Below are 27,665 nucleotides of genomic sequence, written 5' to 3'. Positions count from 1 at the left end.
TTTTTTTTTTTATGCAGCCTTGGTGAGCAGAAGAGACTTCTTTTAAAAACATAAAAATCTTACTGATCCAAACCTTTTCACTGGTAGCGTCAAACTACTAAATTCTAGCAATTTCTCCTTCTCTCACTCCTCTCGCCAGTCTGGGAGGGGTGGGGGTACAGGACTTCTCATTTCTAACAATTGGAAATACTCAGCACTCTCTTCTCTATGCAACAACAACTCGTTTGAATATCATGCTATTACACTTACACAGGGACGGACTGGGGCTAAAAAACAGCCCTGGACTTTCTCCCAAATAAGCCCATCATCCGGCCATTCGTCTCTAGCCGTGTGCGACAGACACTAGCCAGGATGTCCTGATACTATGCCACAATACTGTAGCCTATCAGACAAGGTATTCACAGCAAGTAACATCTCAAAACCAATGATGATAATTGGCCTCAGCCTTCAAATAAAAACAAAAAAATTTACAATGCCATAAAATACAAATAATGAAATGTCACTGGCTACAGAAACCCCAAATTACACAAACTTGTAATTATAAAACATATAGTTACTATAAACCAGGGGTCTCCAACCTTTTTTTGTGTGCAAGGGCTACCTCAAGGGATAAAATAATCTAGAAGGGATTTTTGTTTGTTATACTCAAAAATATTTATTATACACATAACATGGTGGTGCTTTTTTACTTTTCACCATCATATGCGAAATAATAAAATATCTTGATATTCTGGTTCAGACTTACAAGCCTTTAAAAAAAAATCAACAATTCCTGAAAAATTATGTTATGTGTATTTTCTATAAGCCTATTGAATGTGTTATCAAAAACAGTAGCCCAAACATTTAGTATACATATAAATGCAAAAATAAATAAATAAACTGCCATAACTTCTAAACAAAAACATTACTGCATTACATTTAATACATTTATACATGATATTAATATAACAGCATTTTTAATATGATTATATCAGGCACATTTCTGCCAAAAAAGTTTGTTTTAGGCTACTACAGTTAATTCATAAGTTGTGGAGTGCAATGTCTTCTGGTTTGTTCTTGGAACAATGTTTCGCCTGTTTTTTGCGTCAATATGTTGAGAATATCAGCGCTGTTTCATCTGGCTTTTAACAAGCTTAAATCACATAGTCATCTGTGGGTTTATAATAGAGATACAGAATTCTGCGCTGAATTTAAATGATTCTCAGTGGATCGCACAGCTCTGTGTAAAAATGCGTGATCGAGATCAGCCCGCACAGCTGCTGCTTTGGCCGCGATCGCTATTTATTGGGCCGAGCTGATAATGCTCTGCGCTGCTCAGACCAAACAAGTTTTATTCCGCTTTTTGAGCGTTTGTCATTTGATGTTTCTCATACGCAACGCAAATGACAGCGTATAATCAAAGAGAGTTGGGTAATTTTGTAGAGGCAGAAGTGCAAATGTTTAGTTGCACCGGCACGAAAAAAGGTCGCAAAATTATACCAATTCGAGGTCTGGAGCCCCGATTTACAGTGGATCGCTATTAACAAGTTGGGGCTATTTATAGAATGTGTTTAGCGCGCAACTCACAGGCACCACGTTGGATACCACTGCTATATACTATAACTTAACTATTCAAATGTAAGCAAAATTAAAAGTGCAGTATATGTAAGCCTTATAAAACTAACTTTCTGTCAGTGGCTAGTAGGCCGACTCTTCTTCCTCAGTTGATTTTTTTACATGTAGCACATATAAGTGATCGTATTAGTGCCCCTGCTGTTGGCTGTTCATATTGCTTTATTACACTTTTTTTTTGTGCCGACGGCCCTCGGTTGGACGGCCGTTCTGGACTTTTCCAGAACGCACAGATTGTCAGTCTGTCCCTGCACTTACAACTCCCAATAAGATCCATATTGTAGTCATTTATCGCCCCCCAGGTCAGCTGGCAAACTTTGTAGACGAGCTGGATGTGCTGCTGTCCTCCATCCCTGAGGACGGCACCCCACTTGTAGCCTTTGGTGACTTCAACATTCATCTCGAAAAGCCATATGCAACAGACTTCGTCTCTCTACTAGCCTCCTTCAATCTCAAACGACTCCTCACCTCTGGTACTCACAAATCAGGCAACCAACTGGACCTGGTCTACACACGCAACTGCATTACAGACAACATTCTGGTGAGACCTCTCCATGTTTCAGATCATTTCCTAATTACTTTCAGTCTACAACTTCCTACCCGTGCACCACCAACCACCCCACCAGTCACTTTCAGACGAAACCTGCGTTCACTTTCTCCCTCCCATCTTTCCTCTGCCGTGTCATCATCTCTTCCCTCACCCTCGCAATTCTCATCTCTGGATGTGAATGCCGCAACAGATACCTTATGCTCCACTCTAACTTCTTCTCTAGACAATATCTGCCCTCTCTCCTCCAGGCCTGCACGCGCTACTCCCTCTAACCCCTGGTTATCTGAGGTTCTTCGTGAACATCGGACCAAACTCAGGGCAGCAGAGAGGAAATGGCACAAATCAAAAGACACATCTGACCTGAGTATGTGTAAATCTCTCCTCTCTTCCTTTTCTGTTGATATTCATGCTGCAAAATCTTCCTACTTCCACAACAAGATTAACAGCTCCTCCAACACACGATCACTCTTCAAGACATTCAACTCTCTCCTTCTCTCAAAACATCATCTATCAGCAGTCAGTTCTCAGCTCCACACACACAGGAACCCAGACCGACCACTTCCATAGCCAATAACCCTCTCTCCTCCTTCTCTCCTCTAACCGATGAAGAAGTATCTAAACTTCTCCTCTCCAGTCATCCTACCACCTGCCCTCTAGACCCCAGCCCCTCACACCTTCTACAAGCCATCTCTCCCACACTTCTACCAGCACTCACACACATCATCAACTCATCCCTCCATACTGGCACTTTCCCTACAGCATTCAAGCAGGCTCGGGTAACTCCACTGCTTAAAAAACCAACACTAAACACATCATCTGTAGAGAATTACAGACCTATCTCTCTCCTACCATTCATTGCGAAAACACTTGAAAGAGCTGTTTTCAACCAAGTAACATACTTCTTGTCTCTGAACAACCAGCTGGATGTCAAACAATCTGGCTTCAAGAAAGGGCATTCAACTGAGACTGCATTACTGTCGGTCACAGAAGCCCTGCGGATCGCAAAAGCTGCTTCCAAATCTTCAGTTCTCATTCTCCTGGATCTGTCTGCTGCCTTCGACACTGTGAATCATCAGATCCTTATGTCCACCCTCTCATCACTGGGCATCACAGGAACTTCCCTCCACTGGTTTGAGTCCTATCTGACAGGTAGGTCCTTCAGGGTCGCATGGAGAGGCGAGGTATCCAAAGCACATCAGCTGACCACAGGGGTTCCTCAGGGTTCAGTTCTTGGACCCTTGCTCTTCTCCATTTACACCACATCACTGGGACACATCATACAGGCACATGGTTTCTCCTACCACTGCTATGCTGATGACACACAGCTCTTCCTCTCATTTCAACCAGATGATCCCACAGTAGCTCCACGGATCTCAAGTTGTCTGGCGGACATCTCGACATGGATGAAGGAACATCACCTGCAGCTCAACCTGGCAAAGACTGAGCTTCTCGTCTTCCCTGCAAATCCATCTCTACAACACGACTTCACTATCCAGCTAGATTCATCATCAATTACTCCATCAAGGTCGGTCAGAAATCTTGGAATGATATTGGAGGACCAGCTGACCTTCACAGATCACATTTCAAAGACAGCTCGATCATGCAGGTTTGCACTGCACAACATCAGGAAGATCAGGCCTTTCCTAACTGAGCATGCAACACAACTTCTCGTCCAGGCCCTGGTCATATCTAGGCTTGACTACTGCAATGCTCTTCTGGCTGGACTTCCATCATGTGCAACTAAACCTCTACAAATGATTCAGAACGCTGCAGCTCGTCTTGTCTTCTACGAGCCCAAAAGGGCCCACGTCACTCCTCTGTTCATCTCTCTGCACTGGCTACCTCTCGCTGCTCGCATCAAGTTCAAGGCATTGACGCTTGCTTACAGATCTATCTCAGGCACAGCTCCCTCCTACTTTCACTCACTCATACAAGTCTACATCCCTACCAGAAGCCTACGATCGGTCAACGAGCGACGTCTCGTGGTTCCATCACAGAGAGCCACAAAATCACTTTCCAGAACATTCTCATTCACAGTTCCATGCTGGTGGAATGCTCTCCCCACCCTCATCCGGAATGCAGAATCCCTGGCAACATTCAAAAGACAACTGAAAACCCTTCTCTTCCGTGAGCACTTAACTGTCACGGTTCGTAAATTCATTGTTTCCTTCTCGTCTCGTGTTACTGTTGTTATGTGTGTGTGGGTGTGTGTGAGTGGGCGTTACCGCTCATCCTGACTGATCAGCGATCCAGCTGATCTCATTCATCACCTTTAAAACCTCACCGCACTCTCCTTTCATTATCAGATCGTTGTTTGATGTCTCCCGTGTGTGATCCTGTTCCTGTCAGCGTTCCTGATCGTGTTCCCGTTCCTGTTTCTTGTTCACCTGGATTTCGTCTTCACTTGGATCGTCACGTCTGCATCACTTCACTTCACGGACACCATTGCTGACCATCTAGTCCCTGTGTCACCAGTCTACCTACTTCATCATCGGACATTATTCTTCATATCAATAAACAGAGTTTTACTTGCACATTTGCTTCCGTCTTTTGTAACCATGACAGAACAATCTGATCAGTCCATGGAAGCAGCAAGTAACCCGTCATCACTTGAATCATTTGTCAACACCAGCATACAGCGAATGGATCATCAGGAGAAGAATCTCAACGACACAGCGAGAGCAGTTCAAGCGCTGGTGACACAGGTGTCCGAGCTCACCCAGCAACTCCAACTATTGCGAAGTCCCGCTGCGCCACCCACACCGGCCGTTCCCCCCACACCACCGGACAATGCTTCCCAGTCAGAGCCCTGCCTTCCCGTACCAGAGTCCTATGCAGGTGAGCCCAGTTTTTGCAGAGCGTTTTTAACCCGCTGTTCGATGCATTTCTCCCTGCAACCGAGGACTTTCTCCAGCGAATCGGCCAAAGTGGCATTCGTGCTCACGCTCTTGACTGGGAAGGCAGCACTTTGGGGAACGGCAGTGTGGGAGAATCAAGACCCATGCTGCACCTCGTTCCAGACACTCTCCGCCGAGATGAAAAGAGTCTTTGACTGCGCCAGCACCGGGAGAGAGGCGGCCCGCATATTAGCAGAGCTTAAACAAGGAGAGAGGTCAGTCTCTGACTATTCTATTGAATTTAGGACTCTGGCGGTAGAGTGTCAATGGAACGAGGAGGCGCAGTGGGACATGTTCCTGCATGGGCTGGCTGACCACATCCAGAGGGAGATCTACGCCCTGGACCTGCCCACGTCCCTCAATGGATTAATCAAACTGGCTCTTCGAGTAGACGCACGTTTATCTCAGGTCGAGCGACGGAGGCTGCCCAGCCGACTGACGGAAGGAGCCGAACATCAACGGTCCAGCGGCGGGGTTGCGGTCAGCCCCGTCTACGATCACGAGCCCATGCAGGTCGGGCGAGCTCGGCTTACTCGGGAGGAGAAGGAGAGGCGGAGATCCCAAGGGCTCTGCCTGTACTGCGGGGCATCAGGACATTTCGCTTTCAGCTGCCCAGTAAAAGGGCAAGCCCGGCAGTAAGAATGAGGCTACTGTCGGGTGGGATCTCCGCCGAGAAGACCTCATCTACATCTACGCTCCTTCCAGTAAGACTAAGATGGTCAGCCCACGAGCACGGCTGTCAAGCACTGGTGGATTCAGGGGCCGAAGGTAACTTCATGGACTGTTCTTTTGCACACAAATTCCAAGTTCCCCTCCTACCACTCACCCACAAGATTGAAGTCCACGCACTCAACGGTCAAGACCTACCCAACATCTCACTCACCACCGGACCCATCACGCTCGTTACGTCAGGCAACCACACTGAAACCCTTTCATTTTACATACTGGACTCACCCCTCGCACCCATTGTCCTAGGACATCCCTGGCTCATCAACCACAACCCCAAGATAGACTGGCAGCAGCAAGCAGTGTTGGAATGGAGCACTAAATGTCATGAGTCCTGTCTTGTGTCTGCTTGTTCGTCTGTTTCTGTCTCTGTGTTTCAGGAGGAAGCAGTGGATTTATCTAACGTGCCCGAGGAGTATCAGGACCTGAAGGAAGTGTTCAGTAAGTCTCGGGCTGCGTCTCTTTCTCCGCACCGTCCCTATGACTGTGCAATAGATTTACTGCCAGGAAAATATCAGCCTAAAGGCAAGTTATATTCGCTTTCTGTTCCAGAGAGGGGGGCCATGGAGAAATATATTTCTGATTCTCTAGCAACGGGGTTCATCCGACCTTCCTCTTTTCCAGCAGGGGCGGGGTTCTTTTTTTGGGGGGGGGGAAGAAGGACGGGTCTTTGCAACCTTGTATTGATTACCGGGGGCTGAACAGCATCACGGTAAAGAATACTTATCCTTTGCCGTTGATGTCTTCAGCCTTCGAGAGGTTGCAGGGAGCGTCCGTCTTCACTAAATTGGACTTACGTAATGCTTATCATTTGGTCCGTATCAGGAAGGGGGATGAGTGGAAGACTGCTTTTAACACCCCCAGGGGGCACTTTGAATACTTGGTCATGCCTTTCGGTTTGTCCAACTCCCCAGCAGTCTTCCAGGCACTCGTTAACGACGTGCTGCGAGATATGGTCGACCAGTTCATATATGTCTACCTGGATGACATATTGATTTTTTCATCTTCTCTCCAGGAACACGTGCAGCACGTCCGACGAGTGCTTCAGAGGTTGCTAGAGAATAGGCTTTTTGTCAAGGCGGAGAAATGTTCATTTCATGCACAGTCTGTTCCTTTCCTAGGGTACATTGTGTCGACTGAGGGAATACGCATGGATCCTGAGAAGATTAAGGCTGTGGTGGAATGGCCAAGTCCAGATTCCCGTAAGGCCCTACAGAGGTTTCTGGGGTTCGCCAATTTCTACCGGCGGTTTATTCGCAACTTCAGCCAACTAGCCTCACGTCTGACTGCCTTGAACTCCCCCAGAACTACGTTCAGGTGGTCAGACGCAGTCGAGGCTGCGTTTACCAAACTGAAAGGCCGCTTTGTTTCAGCCCCCATCCTCATTGCCCCTGATACATCACGTCAGTTCGTGGTGGAGGTCGACGCGTCAGAGGTGGGGGTAGGTGCAGTGATTTCCCAGCGTTCTCCCACAGACGACAGAATGCATCCGTGCGCGTTTTTGTCTCATCGTTTGTCCCCTGCCGAACGCAATTATGACATTGGTAACAGAGAATTGTTGGCAGTCAAGTTAGCGTTGGAGGAATGGCGCCACTGGTTAGAAGGGTCGGGGGTACCTTTTATCGTCTGGACAGACCACAAGAATCTGGAATATATTAAAACTGCCAAAAGATTGAACTCCAGGCAGGCTCGGTGGGCACTTTTTTCGGACGTTTTGATTTTACACTCTCGTACCGCCCGGGTTCTAAAAACATCAAACCCGATTCTTTATCGCGCATTTTTGACCGTTCCGAATGCCTGTCTACTCCCGAGTGCATTTTACCCGAATATCTATTTGTCTCCACACTCGTATGGGAGGTCGAATCGATGGTCAGGAAGGCCTTAGAAGGGGTAATGCCTCCGGCCGGTTGCCCACCGAACCGCTTATTTGTACCGGAGGGATTACGGTCCGACGTTATTCAGTGGGGGCATTGTTCCAACGTGGCTTGTCATCCAGGAGTTAGTCGTACCAAGTTTTTGGTCAAGCAACGATTATGGTGGCCACTCATGGCTCGTGATGTTCACAGTTTTGTTTTGGCTTGCTCAGTTTGTGCCACTCGTTAGACTTCCAATCGATCCCCAGACGGGTTACTTCAACCGCTGCCTGTCCCTTCGAGACCCTGGTCCCACATTTCGCTAGATTTTGTCACCGCCCTCCCACCCTCCCAGGGTAACACGGTAGTTTTGACCGTAGTTGACCGGTTCTCGAAGGCGGCACATTTCATTCCCTTGCCCAAATTACCCTCAGCCAAGGAGACAGCGTTGACCGTCGTTAATCACGTCTTTCGCTTACATGGCCTCCCGACAGACGTGGTTTCCGACAGAGGACCCCAATTTGTGTCCAAATTTTGGAAAGAGTTTTGTAAACTACTGGGGGCGACTGTCAGTCTGTCCTCAGGGTTTCATCCCCAGAGCAATGGTCAAACTGAGAGAGCCAACCAAGATTTGGAGAGAACGTTGTGATGTCTGGTCTCCAAGAATCCTTCCTCATGGAGCCAGCAATTGTCTATGGTGGAGTACGCACACAATACGTTGCCAGTGTCATCCACGGGCCTATCTCCGTTTGAGTGTAGTGTAGGTTACCAGCCACCATTTTTTCCTAGTCTGGAGTCCGAAGTCGCGGTCCCCTCCGCTCACGCCTTCGTCCAGAGGTGTCATCGCACTTGGTCTAGAGCCCTTGAGACTCTACTCCAGGTGGGAGCGTGCACCAAGGCCAAAGCCGATCGCCACTGGTCTAGGCCTCCCGTATACGTCGTCAGTTCCAAAGTGTGGCTTTCTACCAAGAACATTCGTCTCCACTCCGTTTCTAATACACTTGCTCCTAAATTTATCGGCCCGTTCACTGTCACCAAGATCATTAGTCCAGTGGCAGTCCACCTCAACCTCCCTCTAGTGTACAGGAGGATTCATCCCGTGTTCCATGTATCCAAAGTCAAGCCCGTGTTTTATTCTCGTATTAATCCGCCAGTCCCGGTTCCCCCACCGCCGCGAATCGTAGAAGGGGAACCCACATATTCGGTCAATCGTATTCAATTCAATTCAATTCAAATTTATTTGTATAGCGCTTTTCACAATACATATTGTTTCAAAGCAGCTTTACAGAAAGTGCATTTCAGAAATGTACATAGAGAAATACAGTTAGTTAATCATGTATTGATTTAGGGCATAAACATCGCCAGCGTCGAGTCGTCTCTTCACAGGCGCCGAGTCGTCTCTGCACGGGTGTTGGAGAATCTGTAGTTTCCATGAGAGGCTGGATACAAACTGGAGCTGACGATCTGTATTTACCTCGGGACTAGCGTCCCGAGATAACAACAGAAAAGCATATGGGAAATAATTAGCGTAGCTGCTGTTCGCAATATTAATGCATTCAATCTGATTCAACTGTAGTATAAAATGTAAGTATTATGTGAATGCCTGGCTGAAGAGATGCGTCTTTAATCTAGTTTTAAACTGGGACAGCGAGTCTGAGCCTCGGACAATATCAGGAAGGCCATTCCACAGTTTAGGAGCTAAATGTGAAAAAGCTCTCCCTCCTTTAGTGGACTTAGATATCCTAGGAATGACCAGAAGCCTCGAATTTAGTGATCTTAAAGAGCGCGATGGATTGTAGGGCGATAGAAGTTCCGTTAAATACACGGGAGCTAAACCATTTAGGGCTTTATAGGTCAGTAGCAATACTTTGTAATTGATACGGAACTTTATAGGTAACCAATGTAGAGACGACAGAATTGGTGTTATATGATCGTATTTTCTTGATCTAGTAAGAACTCTAGCGGCGGCATTTTGGACTAACTGTAGCTTGTTTATTGAGGATGCAGGACAACCAGCTAATTAAAGCTGCAAGCAGCGATGAAAGGGCCCTCGCACCCGTGCCATCAACACTCGGTGGCTTTAGGAAGACAGAGCATGGTTGGGAAATGTACATTTAAGGAGGTATATATAGTAAGAGTATGTCAAAGTCAGTTACAAAATGTTTTGTATAATGGTGATAATAGCATGCTTCATGACTCAGCTAAGTGTTGCTAGCATGTTTAGTCTGTTTCTAGCATGCTTAGTACACAATAATTATGTGGTTAGTACTGCATTACGGTGTTAACCATGTCAGTTTCTGTTGCCAGTAGGTGGCGTTATGGCTATAACTGAATATGAGCATGGATGTGTGTTCAGGACAGAACTCTTATCAAACGTGTGAAGTTTGGTGCAAATTGGACATTGCCTTCTTGAGTAACAACAAAGTCATGTTTCATTGAATTAACATTCTTTAGCACTTAGCTAAGCATTGTTAGCATGTTTTAACATGTTTCTAGCATGTTTAGAACTCAATGGCATTTTTAACATGTTGCTAGAACGGCATAAAAGTGTTAAACATGTCACTTCCTGTTGCCAGTAGGTGGCGCTATTACTATAACTGAATTTGAGCATAGACATGTGTTCAGGCCATGATTCTTATCAAATGTGTGAAGTTTGGGGCAGATTGGACATTCCATGCCTGAATTACAGCAAATTCCTATTTAATTGCAATAATAGCATGCTTTAGCACTTAGCTAAGAGTTTGCTAGCATGTTTTAGCATGTTTCTAGTATGTTGTTAGCATGTTTAGCACTTGCTGGCACTTTTTTATATGTTATTAGGAGTCCATAACAGTGTTAAACATGTCACTTCCTGCTGCCAGCAGGTGGCGCTATGACTGTAAGCATGATCATGTGTTCAGGACAGAACGCTTATCAAAAGTGTGAAGTTTGGGGCAGATTGGACATTCCTTGCCTGAGTTACAGCAAATTCATATTTAATTGCAGTAATATCATTCTTTAGCACTTAGCTAAGTGTTTGCTAGTATGTTTTATTATGTCTCTAGTATGTTGGTAGGATGTTTAGCACCTACTTGCATTTTTTTATATGTTATTAGGAGTCAAGAACAGTGTTAAACGTCACTTCCTGTTGCCAGCAGGTGGCGCTATGACTATAACTAAATATGAGCATGGACATGTGTTCAAGAGATAACTCTTATCAAACGTGTGAAGTTTGGGGTAGATTGTACATTGCCTTCTTGAGTAACAACAAAGTCCTGTTTCATTGAATTAGCATGGTTTAGCACTTAGCTAAGTACTGCTAGCATGTTTTAACATGTTTCTAGCATGTATAGAACTCAATGGCATTTTTAACATGTTGCTAGAACGGCATCAAAGTGTTAAACATGTCACTTCCTGTTGCCAGTAGGTGGTGCTATTACTATAACTGAATTTGAGCATAGACATGTGTTCAGGCCATGATTCTTATCAAATGTGTGAAGTTTGGGGCAGATTGGACATTACATGCCTGAGTTACAGCAAATTCCTATTTAATTGCAGTAATAGCATGCTTTAGCACTTAGCTAAGTGTTTGCTAGCATGTTTCTAGTATGTTGCTAACCTGTTTAGCACTTGTTGGCTCTTTTTTATATGTTATTAGGAGACCACAAGAGTGTTAAACATGTCACTTCCTGTTACCAGTAGGTGGCGCTATTACTATAACTGAATTTTCTCATGTAGATGTGTTCAGGACAGAACGCTTATCAAAAGTGTGAAGTTTGGGGCAGATTGGACATTCCATGCCTGAGTTACAGCAAATTCCTATTTAATTGCAATAATAGCATGCTTTAGCACTTAGCTAAGAGTTTGCTAGCATGTTTTAGCATGCTTCTATTATGTTGTTAGCATGTTTAGCACTTGCTGGCACTTTTTTATATGTTATTAGGAGTCCATATCAGTGTTAAACATGTCACTTCCTGTTGCCAGCAGGTGGCGCTATGACTGTAACTGAATATGAGCATGGTCATGTGTTCAGGACAGAACGCTTATCAAAAGTGTGAAGTTTGGGGCAGATTGGACATTCCATGCCTGAGTTACAGCAACTTCCTGTTTCATGGCGAAACATCGAAATTTGTCAGGCCGCCGAGGACCCGCCCTTTGACGAAAACTCAAGATCTTCGCAATTTAACGTCGCAAAGGCCTTAAGATTACACTCACCAAATTTGAAGATGATCAGATTAAAACTGTAGGAGGAGTTCGTTAAAGTACGAGGCCTGAAAATGGCAAAAACTGCACAAAAATCTGAGAGGAAGTTCAAAATGGCTGACTTCCTGTTGTGTTTAGGGCTATGCTCCAAGAGACTTTTTTGTAGGTATTAGGTCATTACATGTATGTACCGAATTTCGTGCACGTACGTGGAACGTTGCGGGAGGCGCACTCCGTTGAACTTTTATAGGTGGCGCTATCGAGCCATTTTGCCCCGTCCAATTCTGAAACCTATATCAGATGTAAATTTTCGCCAGTTCTGACGCGTGTGCAAAGTTTCGTGAGTTTTCGAGCATGTTTAGGCCCTCAAAAATGCAATTAAATGCGGAGAATAATAATAATAATAATAATTAAAGCTGCAAGCAGCGATGAAAGGGCCCTCGCACCCGTGCCATCAACACTCGGTGGCTTTAGGAAGGCAGAGCATGGTTGGGAAATGTACATTTAAGGAGGTATATATAGTAAGAGTATGTCAAAGTCAGTTACAAAATGTTTTGTATAATGGTGATAATAGCATGCTTCATGACTCAGCTAAGTGTTGCTAGCATGTTCAGTTTGTTTCTAGCATGCTTAGTACACAATAATTATGTGGTTAGTACTGCATTACTGTGTTAACCATGTCAGTTTCTGTTGCCAGTAGGTGGCGTTATGACTATAACTGAATATGAGCATGGATGTGTGTTCAGGACAGAACTCTTATCAAACATGTGAAGTTTGGTGCAAATTGGACATTGCCTTCTTGAGTAACAACAAAGTCATGTTTCATTGAATTAGCATTCTTTAGAACTTAGCTAAGCATTGTTAGCATGTTTTAACATGTTGCTAGAACGGCATCAACGTGTTAAACATGTCACTTCCTGTTGCCAGTTGGTGGCGCTATTACTATAACTGAACATTCTCATGTAGATGTGTTCAGGCCATGACTCTTATCAAAAGTGTGAAGTTTGGGGCAGATTGGACATTCCATGCCTGAGTTACAGCAAATTCCTATTTAATTGCAATAATAGCATGCTTTAGCACTTGGCTAAGAGTTTGCTAGCATGTTTTAGCATGTTTCTAGTATGTTGTTAGCATGTTTAACACTTGCTGGCACTTTTTTATATGTTATTAGGAGTCCACAACAGTGTTAAACATGTCACTTCCTGTTGCCAGCAGGTGGCGCTATGACTGTAACTGAATATAAGCATGGTCATGTGTTCAGGACAGAACGCTTATCAAAAGTGTGAAGTTTGGGGCAGATTGGACATTCCATGCCTGAGTTACAGCAAATTCATATTTAATTGCAGTAATATCATTCTTTAGCACTTAGCTAAGTGTTTGCTATTATGTTTTAGCATGTCTCTAGTATGTTGGTAGGATGTTTAGCACCTACTGGCATTTTTGTATATGTTATTAGGAGTCAAGAACAGTGTTAAACGTCACTTCCTGTTGCCAGCAGGTGGCGCTATGACTATAACTAAATATGAGCATGGACATGTGTTCAAGAGATAACTCTTATCAAACGTGTGACGTTTGGGGTAGATTGTACATTGCCTTCTTGAGTAACAACAAAGTCCTGTTTCATTGAATTAGCATGCTTTAGCACTTAGCTAAGTATTGCTAGCATGTTTTAATATGTTTCTAGCATGTTTAGAACTCAATGGCATTTTTAACATGTTGCTAGAACGGCATCAACGTGTTAAACATGTCACTTCCTGTTGCCAGTAGGTGGCGCTATTACTATAACTGAATTTGAGCATAGGCATGCGTTCAGGCCATGATTCTTATCAAACATGTGAAGTTTGGGGCAGATTGGACGTTCCATGCCTGAGTTACAGCAAATTCCTATTTAATTGCAGTAATAGCATGCTTTATCACTTAGCTAAGTGTTTGCTAGCATGTTTCTAGTATGTTGCTAACCTGTTTAGCACTTGCTGGCTCTTTTATATATGTTATTAGGAGACCACAACAGTGTTAAACATGTCACTTCCTGTTGACAGCAGGTGGCGCTATTACTATAACTGAATATTCTCATGTAGATGTGTTCAGGCCATGACTCTTATCAAACGTGTGAAGTTTGGGGCAGATTGGACATTCCATGCCTGTGTTACAGCAAATTCCTATTTAATTGCAGCAATAGCATGCTTTAGCACTTAGCTAAGTGTTTGTTAGCATGTTTTAGCATGTTTCTAGTATGTTGTTAGCATGTTTAGCACTTGCTGGCACTTTTTTTATATGTTTTTATATGTCCACAACAGTGTTTAACATGTCACTTCCTGTTGCCAGCAGGTGGCACTATGACTGTAACTGAATATGAGCATGGTCATGTGTTCAGGACAGAACGTTTATTAAAAGTGTGAAGTTTGGCGCATATTGGACATTGCCTTCTTGAGTAACAACAACATCCTGTTTCATTGAATTAGCATGCTTTACCACTTAGCTAAGTATTGCTAGCATGTTTTAACATTAGCTAGCATGTTTTAACATGTTTCTAGCATGTTTAGACCTCAATGGCATTTTTAACATGTTGCTAGAATGGCATCAATGTGTTAAACATGACACTTCCTGTTGCCAGTAGGTGGCGCTATTACTATAACTGAATATTCTCATGTAGATGTGTTCAGGACAGAACGCTTATCAAAAGTGTGAAGTTTGGGGCAGATTGGACATTCCATGCCTGAGTTACAGCAAATTCCTATTTAATTGCAATAATAGCATGCTTTAGCACTTAGCTAAGAGTTTGCTAGCATGTTTTAGCATGCTTCTAGTATGTTGTTAGCATGTTTAGCACTTGCTGGCACTTTTTTATATGTTATTAGGAGTCCATAACAGTGTTAAACATGTCACTTCCTGTTGCCAGCAGGTGGCGCTATGACTATAACTGAATATGAGCATGGCCATGTGTTCAGGACAGAACTCTTATCAAACGTGTGAAGTTTGGGGCAGATTGGACATTCCATGCCTGAGTTACAGCAACTTCCTGTTTCATGGCGAAACATCGAAATTTGTAAGGCCGCCGAGGACCCGCCCTTTGACGAAAACTCAAGATCTTCGCAATTTAACGTCGCAAAGGCCTTAAGATTACACTCACCAAATTTGAAGATGATCAGATTAAAACTGTAGGAGGAGTTCGTTAAAGTACGAGGCCTGAAAATGGCAAAAACTGCACAAAAATCTGAGAGGAAGTTCAAAATGGCTGACTTCCTGTTGTGTTTAGGGCTATGCTCCAAGAGACTTTTTTGTAGGTATTAGGTCATTACACGTATGTACCGAATTTCGTGCACGTACGTTGAACGTTGCGGGAGGCGCACTCCGTTGAACTTTTATAGGTGGCGCTATCGAGCCATTTTGCCCCGTCCAATTCTGAAACCTATATCAGATGTAAATTTTCGCCAGTTCTGACGCGTGTGCAAAGTTTCGTGAGTTTTCGCGCATGTTTAGGCCCTCAAAAATGCAATTCAATGCGGAGAAGAATAATAATAATAATAATTAAAGCTGCAAGCAGCGATGAAAGGGCCCTCGCACCCGTGCCATCAACACTCGGTGGCTTTAGGAAGGCAGAGCATGGTTGGGAAATGTACATTTAAGGAGGTATATATAGTAAGAGTATGTCAAAGTCAGTTACAAAATGTTTTGTATAATGGTGATAATAGCATGCTTCATGACTCAGCTAAGTGTTGCTAGCATGTTCAGTCTGTTTCTAGCATGCTTAGTACACAATAATTATGTGGTTAGTACTGCATTACTGTGTTAACCATGTCAGTTTCTGTTGCCAGTAGGTGGCGTTATGACTATAACTGAATATGAGCATGGATGTGTGTTCAGGACAGAACTCTTATCAAACATGTGAAGTTTGGTGCAAATTGGACATTGCCTTCTTGAGTAACAACAAAGTCATGTTTCATTGAATTAGCATTCTTTAGAACTTAGCTAAGCATTGTTAGCATGTTTTAACATGTTGCTAGAACGGCATCAACGTGTTAAACATGTCACTTCCTGTTGCCAGTTGGTGGCGCTATTACTATAACTGAACATTCTCATGTAGATGTGTTCAGGCCATGACTCTTATCAAAAGTGTGAAGTTTGGGGCAGATTGGACATTCCATGCCTGAGTTACAGCAAATTCCTATTTAATTGCAATAATAGCATGCTTTAGCACTTGGCTAAGAGTTTGCTAGCATGTTTTAGCATGTTTCTAGTATGTTGTTAGCATGTTTAACACTTGCTGGCACTTTTTTATATGTTATTAGGAGTCCACAACAGTGTTAAACATGTCACTTCCTGTTGCCAGCAGGTGGCGCTATGACTGTAACTGAATATAAGCATGGTCATGTGTTCAGGACAGAACGCTTATCAAAAGTGTGAAGTTTGGGGCAGATTGGACATTCCATGCCTGAGTTACAGCAAATTCATATTTAATTGCAGTAATATCATTCTTTAGCACTTAGCTAAGTGTTTGCTATTATGTTTTAGCATGTCTCTAGTATGTTGGTAGGATGTTTAGCACCTACTGGCATTTTTTTATATGTTATTAGGAGTCAAGAACAGTGTTAAACGTCACTTCCTGTTGCCAGCAGGTGGCGCTATGACTATAACTAAATATGAGCATGGACATGTGTTCAAGAGATAACTCTTATCAAACGTGTGACGTTTGGGGTAGATTGTACATTGCCTTCTTGAGTAACAACAAAGTCCTGTTTCATTGAATTAGCATGCTTTAGCACTTAGCTAAGTATTGCTAGCATGTTTTAATATGTTTCTAGCATGTTTAGAACTCAATGGCATTTTTAACATGTTGCTAGAACGGCATCAACGTGTTAAACATGTCACTTCCTGTTGCCAGTAGGTGGCGCTATTACTATAACTGAATTTGAGCATAGGCATGCGTTCAGGCCATGATTCTTATCAAACATGTGAAGTTTGGGGCAGATTGGACGTTCCATGCCTGAGTTACAGCAAATTCCTATTTAATTGCAGTAATAGCATGCTTTATCACTTAGCTAAGTGTTTGCTAGCATGTTTCTAGTATGTTGCTAACCTGTTTAGCACTTGCTGGCTCTTTTATATATGTTATTAGGAGACCACAACAGTGTTAAACATGTCACTTCCTGTTGACAGCAGGTGGCGCTATTACTATAACTGAATATTCTCATGTAGATGTGTTCAGGCCATGACTCTTATCAAACGTGTGAAGTTTGGGGCAGATTGGACATTCCATGCCTGTGTTACAGCAAATTCCTATTTAATTGCAGCAATAGCATGCTTTAGCACTTAGCTAAGTGTTTGCTAGCATGTTTTAGCATGTTTCTAGTATGTTGTTAGCATGTTTAGCACTTGCTGGCACTTTTTTTATATGTTTTTATATGTCCACAACAGTGTTTAACATGTCACTTCCTGTTGCCAGCAGGTGGCACTATGACTGTAACTGAATATGAGCATGGTCATGTGTTCAGGACAGAACGTTTATTAAAAGTGTGAAGTTTGGCGCATATTGGACATTGCCTTCTTGAGTAACAACAACATCCTGTTTCATTGAATTAGCATGCTTTAGCACTTAGCTAAGTATTGCTAGCATGTTTTAACATGTTTCTAGCATGTTTAGACCTCAATGGCATTTTTAACATGTTGCTAGAATGGCATCAACGTGTTAAACATGACACTTCCTGTTGCCAGTAGGTGGCGCTATTACTATAACTGAATATTATCATGTAGATGTGTTCAGGACAGAACGCTTATCAAAAGTGTGAAGTTTGGGGCAGATTGGACATTCCATGCCTGAGTTACAGCAAATTCCTATTTAATTGCAATAATAGCATGCTTTAGCACTTAGCTAAGAGTTTGCTAGCATGTTTTAGCATGCTTCTAGTATGTTGTTAGCATGTTTCGCACTTGCTGGCACTTTTTTATATGTTATTAGGAGTCCATAACAGTGTTAAACATGTCACTTCCTGTTGCCAGCAGGTGGCGCTATGACTATAACTGAATATGAGCATGGCCATGTGTTCAGGACAGAACTCTTATCAAACGTGTGAAGTTTGGGGGAGATTGGACATTCCATGCCTGAGTTACAGCAACTTCCTGTTTCATGGCGAAACATCGAAATTTGTAAGGCCGCCGAGGACCCGCCCTTTGACGAAAACTCAAGATCTTCGCAATTTAACGTCGCAAAGGCCTTAAGATTACACTCACCAAATTTGAAGATGATCAGATTAAAACTGTAGGAGGAGTTCGTTAAAGTACGAGGCCTGAAAATGGCAAAAACTGCACAAAAATCTGAGAGGAAGTTCAAAATGGCTGACTTCCTGTTGTGTTTAGGGCTATGCTCCAAGAGACTTTTTTGTAGGTATTAGGTCATTACACGTATGTACCGAATTTCGTGCACGTACGTGGAACGTTGCAGGAGGCGCACTCCGTTGAACTTTTATAGGTGGCGCTATCGAGCCATTTTGCCCCGTCCAATTCTGAAACCTATATCAGATGTAAATTTTCGCCAGTTCTGACGCGTGTGCAAAGTTTCGTGAGTTTTCGCGCATGTTTAGGCCCTCAAAAATGCAATTCAATGTGGAGAAGAATAATAATAATAATAATAAACAGAGCAATTCCAAGAGGGTCCTCACACCATCGGTGCTCGGGCCCTAATTAAAGCTGCAAGCAGCGATGAAAGGGCCCTCGCACCCGTGCCATCAACACTCGGTGGCTTTAGGAAGACAGAGCATGGTTGGGAAATGTACATTTAAGGAGGTATATATAGTAAGAGTTTGTCAAAGTTAGTAACAAAATGTTTTGTATAATGGTGATAATAGCATGCTTCATGACTCAGCTAAGTGTTGCTAGCATGTTTAGTCTGTTTCTAGCATGCTTAGTACACAATAATTATGTGGTTAGTACTGCATTACTGTGTTAACCATGTCAGTTTCTGTTGCCAGTAGGTGGCGTTATGACTATAGCTGAATATGAGCATGGATGTGTGTTCAGGACAGAACTCTTATCAAACGTGTGAAGTTTGGTGCAAATTGGAAATTGCCTTCTTGAGTAACAAAAAAGTCATGTTTCATTGAATTAGCATTCTTTAGCACTTAGCTAAGCATTGTTAGCATGTTTTAACATGTTTCTAGCATGTTTAGAACTCAATGGCATTTTTAACATGTTGCTAGAACGGCATCAACGTGTTAAACATGTCACTTCCTGTTGCCAGTAGGTGGCGCTATTACTAAAAATGAACATTCTCATGTAGATGTATTCAGGCCATGACTCTTATCAAAAGTGTGAAGTTTGGGGCAGATTGGACATTCCATGCCTGAGTTACAGCAAATTCCTATTTAATTGCAATAATAGCATGCTTTAGCACTTAGCTAAGAGTTTGCTAGCATGTTTTAGCATGTTTCTAGTATGTTGTTAGCATGTTTAACACTTGCTGGCACTTTTTTATATGTTATTAGGAGTCCATAACAGTGTTAAACATGTCACTTCCTGTTGCCAGCAGGTGGCGCTATGACTGTAACTGAATATAAGCATGGTCATGTGTTCAGGACAGAACGCTTATCAAAAGTGTGAAGTTTGGGGCAGATTGGACATTCCATGCCTGAGTTACAGCAAATTCATATTTAATTGCAGTAATATCATTCTTTAGCACTTAGCTAAGTGTTTGCTAGTATGTTTTAGCATGTCTCTAGTATGTTGGTAGGATGTTTAGCACCTACTGGCATTTTTTTTATATGTTATTAGGAGTCAAGAACAGTGTTAAACGTCACTTCCTGTTGCCAGCAGGTGGCGCTATGACTATAACTAAATATGAGCATGGACATGTGTTCAAGAGATAACTCTTATCAAACGTGTGAAGTTTGGGGTAGATTGTACATTGCCTTCTTGAGTAACAACAAAGTCCTGTTTCATTGAATTATCATGCTTTAGCACTTAGCTAAGTATTGCTAGCATGTTTTAATATGTTTCTAGCATGTTTAGAACTCAATGGCATTTTTAACATGTTGCTAGAACGGCATCAACGTGTTAAACATGTCACTTCCTGTTGCCAGTAGGTGGCGCTATTACTATAACTGAATTTGAGCATAGACATGTGTTCAGGCCATGATTCTTATCAAACGTGTGATGTTTGGGCTAGATTGGACATTCCATGCCTGGGTTACAGCAAATTCCTATTTAATTGCAGTGATAGCATGCTTTAGCACTTAGCTAAGTGTTTGCTAGCATGTTTCTAGTATGTTACTAACCTGTTTAGCACTTGCTGGCTCTTTTTTATATGTTATTAGGAGACCACAACAGTGTTAAACATGTCACTTCCTGTTGACAGCAGGTGGCGCTATTACTATAACTGAATATTCTCATGTAGATGTGTTCAGGCCATGACTCTTATCAAACGTGTGAAGTTTGAGGCAGATTGGACATTCCTTGCCTGTGTTACAGCAAATTCCTATTTAATTGCAGCAATAGCATGCTTTAGCACTTAGCTAAGTGTTTGCTAGCATGTTTTAGAATTTTTCTAGTATGTTGTTAGCATGTTTAGCACTTGCTGGCACTTTTTTTATATGTTTTTATGTCCACAACAGTGTTTAACATGTCACTTCCTGTTGCCAGCAGGTGGCACTATGACTGTAACTGAATATGAGCATGGTCATGTGTTCAGGACAGAACGTTTATTAAAAGTGTGAAGTTTGGCGCAGATTGGACATTGCCTTCTTGAGTAACAACAACATCCTGTTTCATTGAATTAGCATGCTTTACCACTTAGCTAAGTATTGCTAGCATGTTTTAACATTAGCTAGCATGTTTTAACATGTTTGTAGCATGTTTAGACCTCAATGGCATTTTTAACATGTTGCTAGAATGGCATCAACGTGTTAAACATGTCAGTTTCTGTTGCCAGTAGGTGGCGCTATTACTATAACTGAATATTCTCATGTAGATGTGTTCAGGACAGAACGCTTATCAAAAGTGTGAAGTTTGGGGCAGATTGGACATTCCATGCCTGAGTTACAGCAAATTCCTATTTAATTGCAATAATAGCATGCTTTAGCACTTAGCTAAGAGTTTGCTAGCATGTTTTAGCATGCTTCTAGTATGTTGTTTGCATGTTTAGCACTTGCTGGCACTTTTTTATATGTTATTAGGAGTCCATAACAGTGTTAAACATGTCACTTCCTGTTGCCAGCAGGTGGCGCTATGACTATAACTGAATATGAGCATGGCCATGTGTTCAGGACAGAACTCTTATCAAACGTGTGAAGTTTGGGGCAGATTGGACATTCCATGCCTGAGTTACAGCAACTTCCTGTTTCATGGCGAAACATCGAAATTTGTAAGGCCGCCGAGGACCCGCCCTTCGACGAAAACTCAAGATCTTCGCAATTTAACGTCGCAAAGGCCTTAAGATTACACTCACCAAATTTGAAGATGATCAGATTAAAACTGTAGGAGGAGTTCGTTAAAGTACGAGGCCTGAAAATGGCAAAAACTGCACAAAAATCTGAGAGGAAGTTCAAAATGGCTGACTTCCTGTTGTGTTTAGGGCTATGCTCCAAGAGACTTTTTTGTAGGTATTAGGTCATTACATGTATGTACCGAATTTCGTGCACGTACGTGGAACGTTGCGGGAGGCGCACTCCGTTGAACTTTTATAGGTGGCGCTATCGAGCCATTTTGCCCCGTCCAATTCTGAAACCTATATCAGATGTAAATTTTCGCCAGTTCTGACGCGTGTGCAAAGTTTCGTGAGTTTTCGAGCATGTTTAGGCCCTCAAAAATGCAATTAAATGCGGAGAAGAATAATAATAATAATAATAAACAGAGCAATTCCAAGAGGGTCCTCACACCATCGGTGCTCGGGCCCTAATAAACAGAGCAATTCCAAGAGGGTCCTCACACCATCGGTGCTCGGGCCCTAATAAGGCATTACAGTAATCTAGTCTTGAGGTCATGAATGCATGAACTAACTTTTCTGCATCAGAAACAGATAGCATGTTACGTAGCTTAGCAATGTTTCTAAGGTGGAAAAAGGCTGTTCTTGTAACATATGAAATATGATTTTCAAAAGACAAGTTGCGGTCTAATATAACACCCAGGTCTTTTACTGTAGAGGATAAAGTAACAGGACACCCTTCTAAATTAAAGTTGTATTGTAAGAGGTTTTGTGGGCAGTTTTTTGGACTAATAAGTAATACCTCCGTTTTATCTGAATTTAATAGCAGAAAATTACATGTCATCCAGTATTTTATATCTTTAACACACTCTGTTAATTTAGATAATTTAGCGTTTTCATCTGGTCGTGATGAAATATATAATTGAGTGTCATCAGCATAACAGTGGAAATTAATTCCATGTTTTCTTATAATATTACCAAGTGGCAGCATATATATTGAGAATAGCAGAGGGCCTAACACAGATCCTTGCGGTACACCGTAGTTTACTGACGTTATCTTCGATTTTTCCCCATTTACGCAGACAAAATGGTAACGGTCTGATAAGTATGATCTGAACCAGCTTAATGCCTGTCCCTGAACACCAGTGTAGTTTTGTAGTCGGTCTAAGAGTATTGTGTGATCTATAGTATCGAACGCAGCACTAAGATCAAGTAAAACTAGTATTGAGATACAGCCTTGGTCAGAAGCTAAAAGTAAATCATTTGTGATTTTAACGAGCACAGTTTCTGTGCTATGATGCGGTCTGAATCCAGACTGAAACTTTTCATAGATATCATTTTCTTGCAAGAAAGAGCACAGTTGAGCGGACACAACTTTTTCTAGTATTTTAGACATAAATGGAAGATTTGAAATGGGTCTGTAATTTGCTAGGTTATTATGATCTAATTGTGGTTTCTTAATAAGAGGTTTTATAACTGCCAACTTGAATATTCTTGGAACATGACCTAAGGATAAAGACGAGTTAATAATATTGAGAAGAGGCTCTTCCACTACAGGTAACACTTGTTTCAGTAGTTTAGTTGGTATTGGATCTAATAAACACGTTGTTGGTTTAGATGCAATGATAAGTTTATTTAACTCTTCCTGTCCTATAGTTGCAAAGCGCTGTAATTGTTCTTGCGGGGTGATAATTGAGGCTGAATCATAAGACACCATTAAAGATTGTACATTTACAATTGTGTTTCTGATGCTTTCTATTTTCTCAGTGAAGAAATTCATAAAATCATTACTACTACACTGTGACGGAATATTTTGCTCCGGTAACGTCTGTTTATTTGTTAGTCTAGCGACGGTGTTAAATAAAAACCTAGGATTATTTTGGTTGTTTTCTATTAGTTTGCGGAGATGCTCAGCCCTGGCTGCTTTTAGGGCCTTTTTATAACGTGACATACTGTCTTTCCATGCGATTCTAAAGACCTCTAGATTAGTTTGTTTCCATTTACGCTCTAAATTACGAGTTTCTCTCTTTAGAACATGCGTAGCACTGTTGTACCATGGTGCTTTAGTTTTCTCTCTAACCTTTTTTAATATAATTGGTGCAACGATGTCTAATGTACTAGAGAAAATGGTGCTCATAGTGCTAGTCATTTCCTCTAGTTCATCTGTTTGTTTGGGTTCACTGAGCAGCTGAGATAGATCAGGTAAGCTATTTGAGAAATGATCTGTAGTTGTTGGAAGGATTGTTCTGCCTGGTCGATAACGCGGCGCAACATGACAAATTTCAGCGGTACGTAGTATGCAAGTGACCATGTAATGGTCAGTGACTTCATCACTTTGCGGTATAATATCTATATCGGTTGGATCGGCTCCATGTGATATAATTAAATCTAGCGTATGATTAAGACGATGAGTGGGACCAGTTACGTTTTGCTTGACCCCAAAGGAGTTTAATAAATCTGTAAACGCAGCCCCTAAAGCATCATTTGAATTATCTACGTGTATGTTAAAATCTCCAACAATTAATGCTTTATCGACATTGACCAAAAGATCTGAGAGAAAGTCTGCAAACTCTTTTAGGAAATCAGCGTAAGGCCCTGGCGGTCTATATACAGTAGCCAAGGCTAGAGATAATATGGATTTCTTTCTTACATCTAAGAGAGTAACATTTAGCACAAGTACTTCAAACGAATTAAACCTGTGACCTGTTTTCTGAGTAACAGTAAGAATATCTTTATAGATTATAGCAACACCACCGCCACGACCAATCAGAAGGGGCTCATGCTTGTAACAGTATCCAGGAGGAGTAGACTCATTAAGACCGAAATAATCATTTGGTTTAAGCCAGGTTTCAGTAAGGCAAAGTACATCGAAACTATTATCTGTGACCATTTCATTTACAATAACCGCCTTAGGTGTAAGTGATCTGATGTTTAAAAGACCTAGCTTTATAAATTGTTTTTGTTCACTAATATTGAGATTTTCTGGTTTAATCACAATTAGATTTTTCTTAGATCCTGCAGTAGATTTATTATTTGATCTCACTAAACGAGGAATAGACACAGTTTCAATATAATGTTCTACATTGGTACTTATATCAATTAAGTTTGGACAGCAAAGAGTGTGATTTGGACTTTGACTTACTAGTCATATGGTGTGTAGCGTCTTGGAGATGTTGTCCGACAGAAGAGCCGCTCCGATTCTGCTGGGGTGAAGGCCATCAGCACGGAAGAGCCTAGGTCGCTCCCAGAAAAGATTCCAATTATTTACAAAGAGCAGTCTCTGTTCATTACACCATGACATTAACCATTCATTTAGAGCAAATAATCTACTGAACCTTTCGTGTCCTAGTCGGTAGGTGGGAAGCGGTCCAGACACGATGATCGTTGTTTCAGGCGATGTACTGCGTACCGTCTCGATCAGGCTCCTGTAGTCCTTCTTCAGAACCTCCGACTGCCGTAGCCTGATGTCGTTCGTTCCCGCGTGCAGCACGACAGCTCCGACGGGCTCGTCACCGTTCAGAATCCCGGGAACCTGTGCAGCGACATCGAGAACACGAGCACCAGGAAAGCAGTGAGTGCGAACCTTACCTTTACCTATGGTAGCACGGACATGCCGGACGATGGAACTGCCGATGATCACAGCGTCGCATTCCGTCTCGCGTAGAGGGGAGAAGCGGTTCCGGGTGGAGATCTCGAAGGCCGGGAGGGGCGGAGAGGTCCTAGCTCTGGTCCTGGCCCGCGTCTTCCGCTGTGGAATCACCCAGGGTCCATGTTGTTGTGTCGGTGCCGGAGTGAATGAAACCAGGGATGATCGCATCCTGGGCAGAGAAACACATGGAGTAGACGAGGTCGGAGTCAAAAGGTTACTAACCACTGACTTGTGAGCATCGGCGCGTGATGTTTCAAGCGCGAAACGTCGATCTCGTAGCTCGGCCTGTCTCTCTAGTAGGTTGCGGATCTGCTTCTCCACGGATTCCAGCTCTAACTGCACAGAATGCAGCTCGAAGGTGTCCTCACCTGCACTCAAAGGTAACGTTAGACACACATCCGTTATATTCGCCATTATAGCAGATGTGCTATAATGGCGAATTATAGCTTTCAGTGATACGGGTGTAAATAAGTCGATCGATAGGCGCGACCACGCGTGTAATGCTAGCGGGCTAAGGCTAGTAGCGGAAGTTCGAAAGGTTGGATATATGTAGCGATATCAGAGCAATCCGATTGTTTTTTAAGGAGAATAGTATTCCAGATATGTTCACACGCTATAAAAAGGAAAAAGTTCGTTTGTAAAAGAGTGTAAAGAAGAAAAACAAGATTTCAAGTATTCTGGACTCAAGGCGTAGGGGACGCGGAATCCAGTACTTGGTGGACTGGGAAGGTTACGGCCGGAGGAGAGAAGTTGGGTACCGGCCAGAGACATCCTGGATCACTCCCTTATTGATGATTACAATCGACAGGTAAGGGAGTCTGGGGACGCCAGTAGGCGCTCCTAGGAAGGGGGGTACTGTCACGGTTCGTAAATTCATTGTTTCCTTCTCGTCTCGTGTTACTGTTGTTATGTGTGTGTGGGTGTGTGTGAGTGGGCGTTACCGCTCATCCTGACTGATCAGCGATCCAGCTGATCTCATTCATCACTCTAGCTGCAGCTCATTCACGCACCTTTAAAACCTCACCGCACTCTCCTTTCATTATCAGATCGTTGTTTGATGTCTCCCGTGTGTGATCCTGTTCCTGTTTGCGTTCCTGTTCGTGTTCCCGTTCCTGTTTCTTGTTCACCTGGATTTCGTCTTCACTTGGATTGTCACGTCTGCATCACTTCACTTCACGGACACCATTGCTGACCATCTAGTCCCTGTGTCACCAGTCTGCCTACTTCATCACCGGACATTATTCTTCATATCAATAAACAAAGTTTTACTTGCACATTTGCTTCCGTCTTTTGTAACCATGACATTAACATAATAATAATAATAATAATAAAAATAAATAAATAAATAAACCTTTCCTTTTCCTTTATATCCTCGCTTATCGGGCTTATGCTACTCTGAACAATGCCTGAACTTCGTATTTTGAGCACTTCTTGCGTTGTTTTTTGCCTCTTCACAATGACTCGCCTAATTTAGTCCTAATTTGTAAGTCGCTTTGGACAAAAGCGTCTGCTAAATGACTAAATGTAAATGTAAATAATTAATATCAAGATAAATAATTACTACATTATCATATATATATATATATGATAATGCAGTAATTATTTATCTTGATATGAATTATTTAGTAGTGTACAGTTAATGAGAATCACCATTGAGGATGATGGGAATAACAAAATGCGATATTGGAATTTAGACAAAATTAGTCAAAAACACACAAAGTTACAATGATTTATATATATATATATATATATATATATATATATATATATATATATACAGTGAGGAAAATAAGTATTTACGAAAATAGTACTGTGAGAGACATAATCTAAAAAAAAAAATCCAGAAATCACAATGTATGATTTTTTAACTATTTATTTGTATGATACAGCTGCAAATAAGTATTTGAACACCTGAGAAAATCAATGTTAATATTTGGTACAGTAGCCTTTGTTTGCGATTACAGAGGTCAAACGTTTCCTGTAGTTTTTCACCAGGTTTGCACACACTGCAGGAGGGATTTTGGCCCACTCCTCCACACAGATCTTCTCTAGATCAGTCAGGTTTCTGGACTGTCGCTGAGAAACACGGAGTTTGAGCTCCCTCCAAAGATTCTCTATTGGGTTTAGGTCTGGAGACTGGCTAGGCCATGCCAGAACCTTGATATGCTTCTTACAGAGCCACTCCTTGGTTATCCTGGCTGTGTGCTTCGGGTCATTGTCATGTTGGAAGACCCAGCCTCGACCCATCTTCAATGCTCTAACTGAGGGAAGGAGGTTGTTCCCCAAAATCTCGCAATACATGGCCCCGGTCATCCTCTCCTTAATACAGTGCAGTCGCCCTGTCCCATGTGCAGAAAAACACCCCCAAAGCATGATGCTACCACCCCCATGCTTCATAGTAGGGATGGTGTTCTTGGGATGGTACTCATCATTCTTCTTCCTCCAAACACGTTTAGTGGAATTATGACCAAAAAGTTCTATTTTGGTCTCATCTGACCACATGACTTTCTCCCATGACTCCTCTGGATCATCCAAATGGTCATTGGCAAACTTAAGACGGGCCTTGACATGTGCTGGTTTAAGCAGGGGAACCTTCCGTGCCATGCATGATTTCAAACCATGACGTCTTAGTGTATTACCAACAGTAAACTTGGAAACGGTGGTCCCAGCTCTTTTCAGGTCATTGACCAGCTCCTCCCGTGTAGTTCTGGGCTGATTTCTCACCTTTCTTAGGATCATTGAGACCCCACGAGGTGAGATCTTGCATGGAGCCCCAGTCCGAGGG

General features: G+C 42.5%; 1 protein-coding gene across 4 annotated transcripts; it reads right to left on the bottom strand.

Moving 5' to 3' along the window:
* Positions 1-8,899: 8,899 nt before the first annotated feature.
* LOC307149027 (uncharacterized protein) lies at positions 8,900-25,503 on the bottom strand. Of its 4 annotated transcripts, none has more exons than XM_079855043.1 (2): positions 24,374-25,503; positions 8,900-9,118 (listed from the first exon to the last, which is right to left on the bottom strand). In XM_079855043.1, the coding sequence occupies exon 1, from the start codon at positions 25,292-25,294 to the stop codon at positions 24,377-24,379; it is 918 nt and encodes a 305-aa protein (XP_079711169.1). In that variant the 5' UTR covers positions 25,295-25,503; the 3' UTR covers positions 8,900-9,118; positions 24,374-24,376. The 4 variants fall into 4 exon arrangements, with proteins under 4 accessions (XP_079711169.1, XP_079711168.1, XP_079711170.1 ...); XM_079855042.1 differs by having other exon boundaries at positions 8,900-9,111; XM_079855044.1 differs by having other exon boundaries at positions 8,900-9,101.
* Positions 25,504-27,665: the final 2,162 nt, after the last annotated feature.

This window comes from Squalius cephalus, assembly GCF_949319135.1.
Source record: "Squalius cephalus genome assembly, chromosome: 21".
Classification (NCBI taxonomy): Eukaryota; Metazoa; Chordata; class Actinopteri; order Cypriniformes; family Leuciscidae; genus Squalius; species Squalius cephalus.
This window is presented reverse-complemented; position numbering and strand designations above follow the sequence as displayed.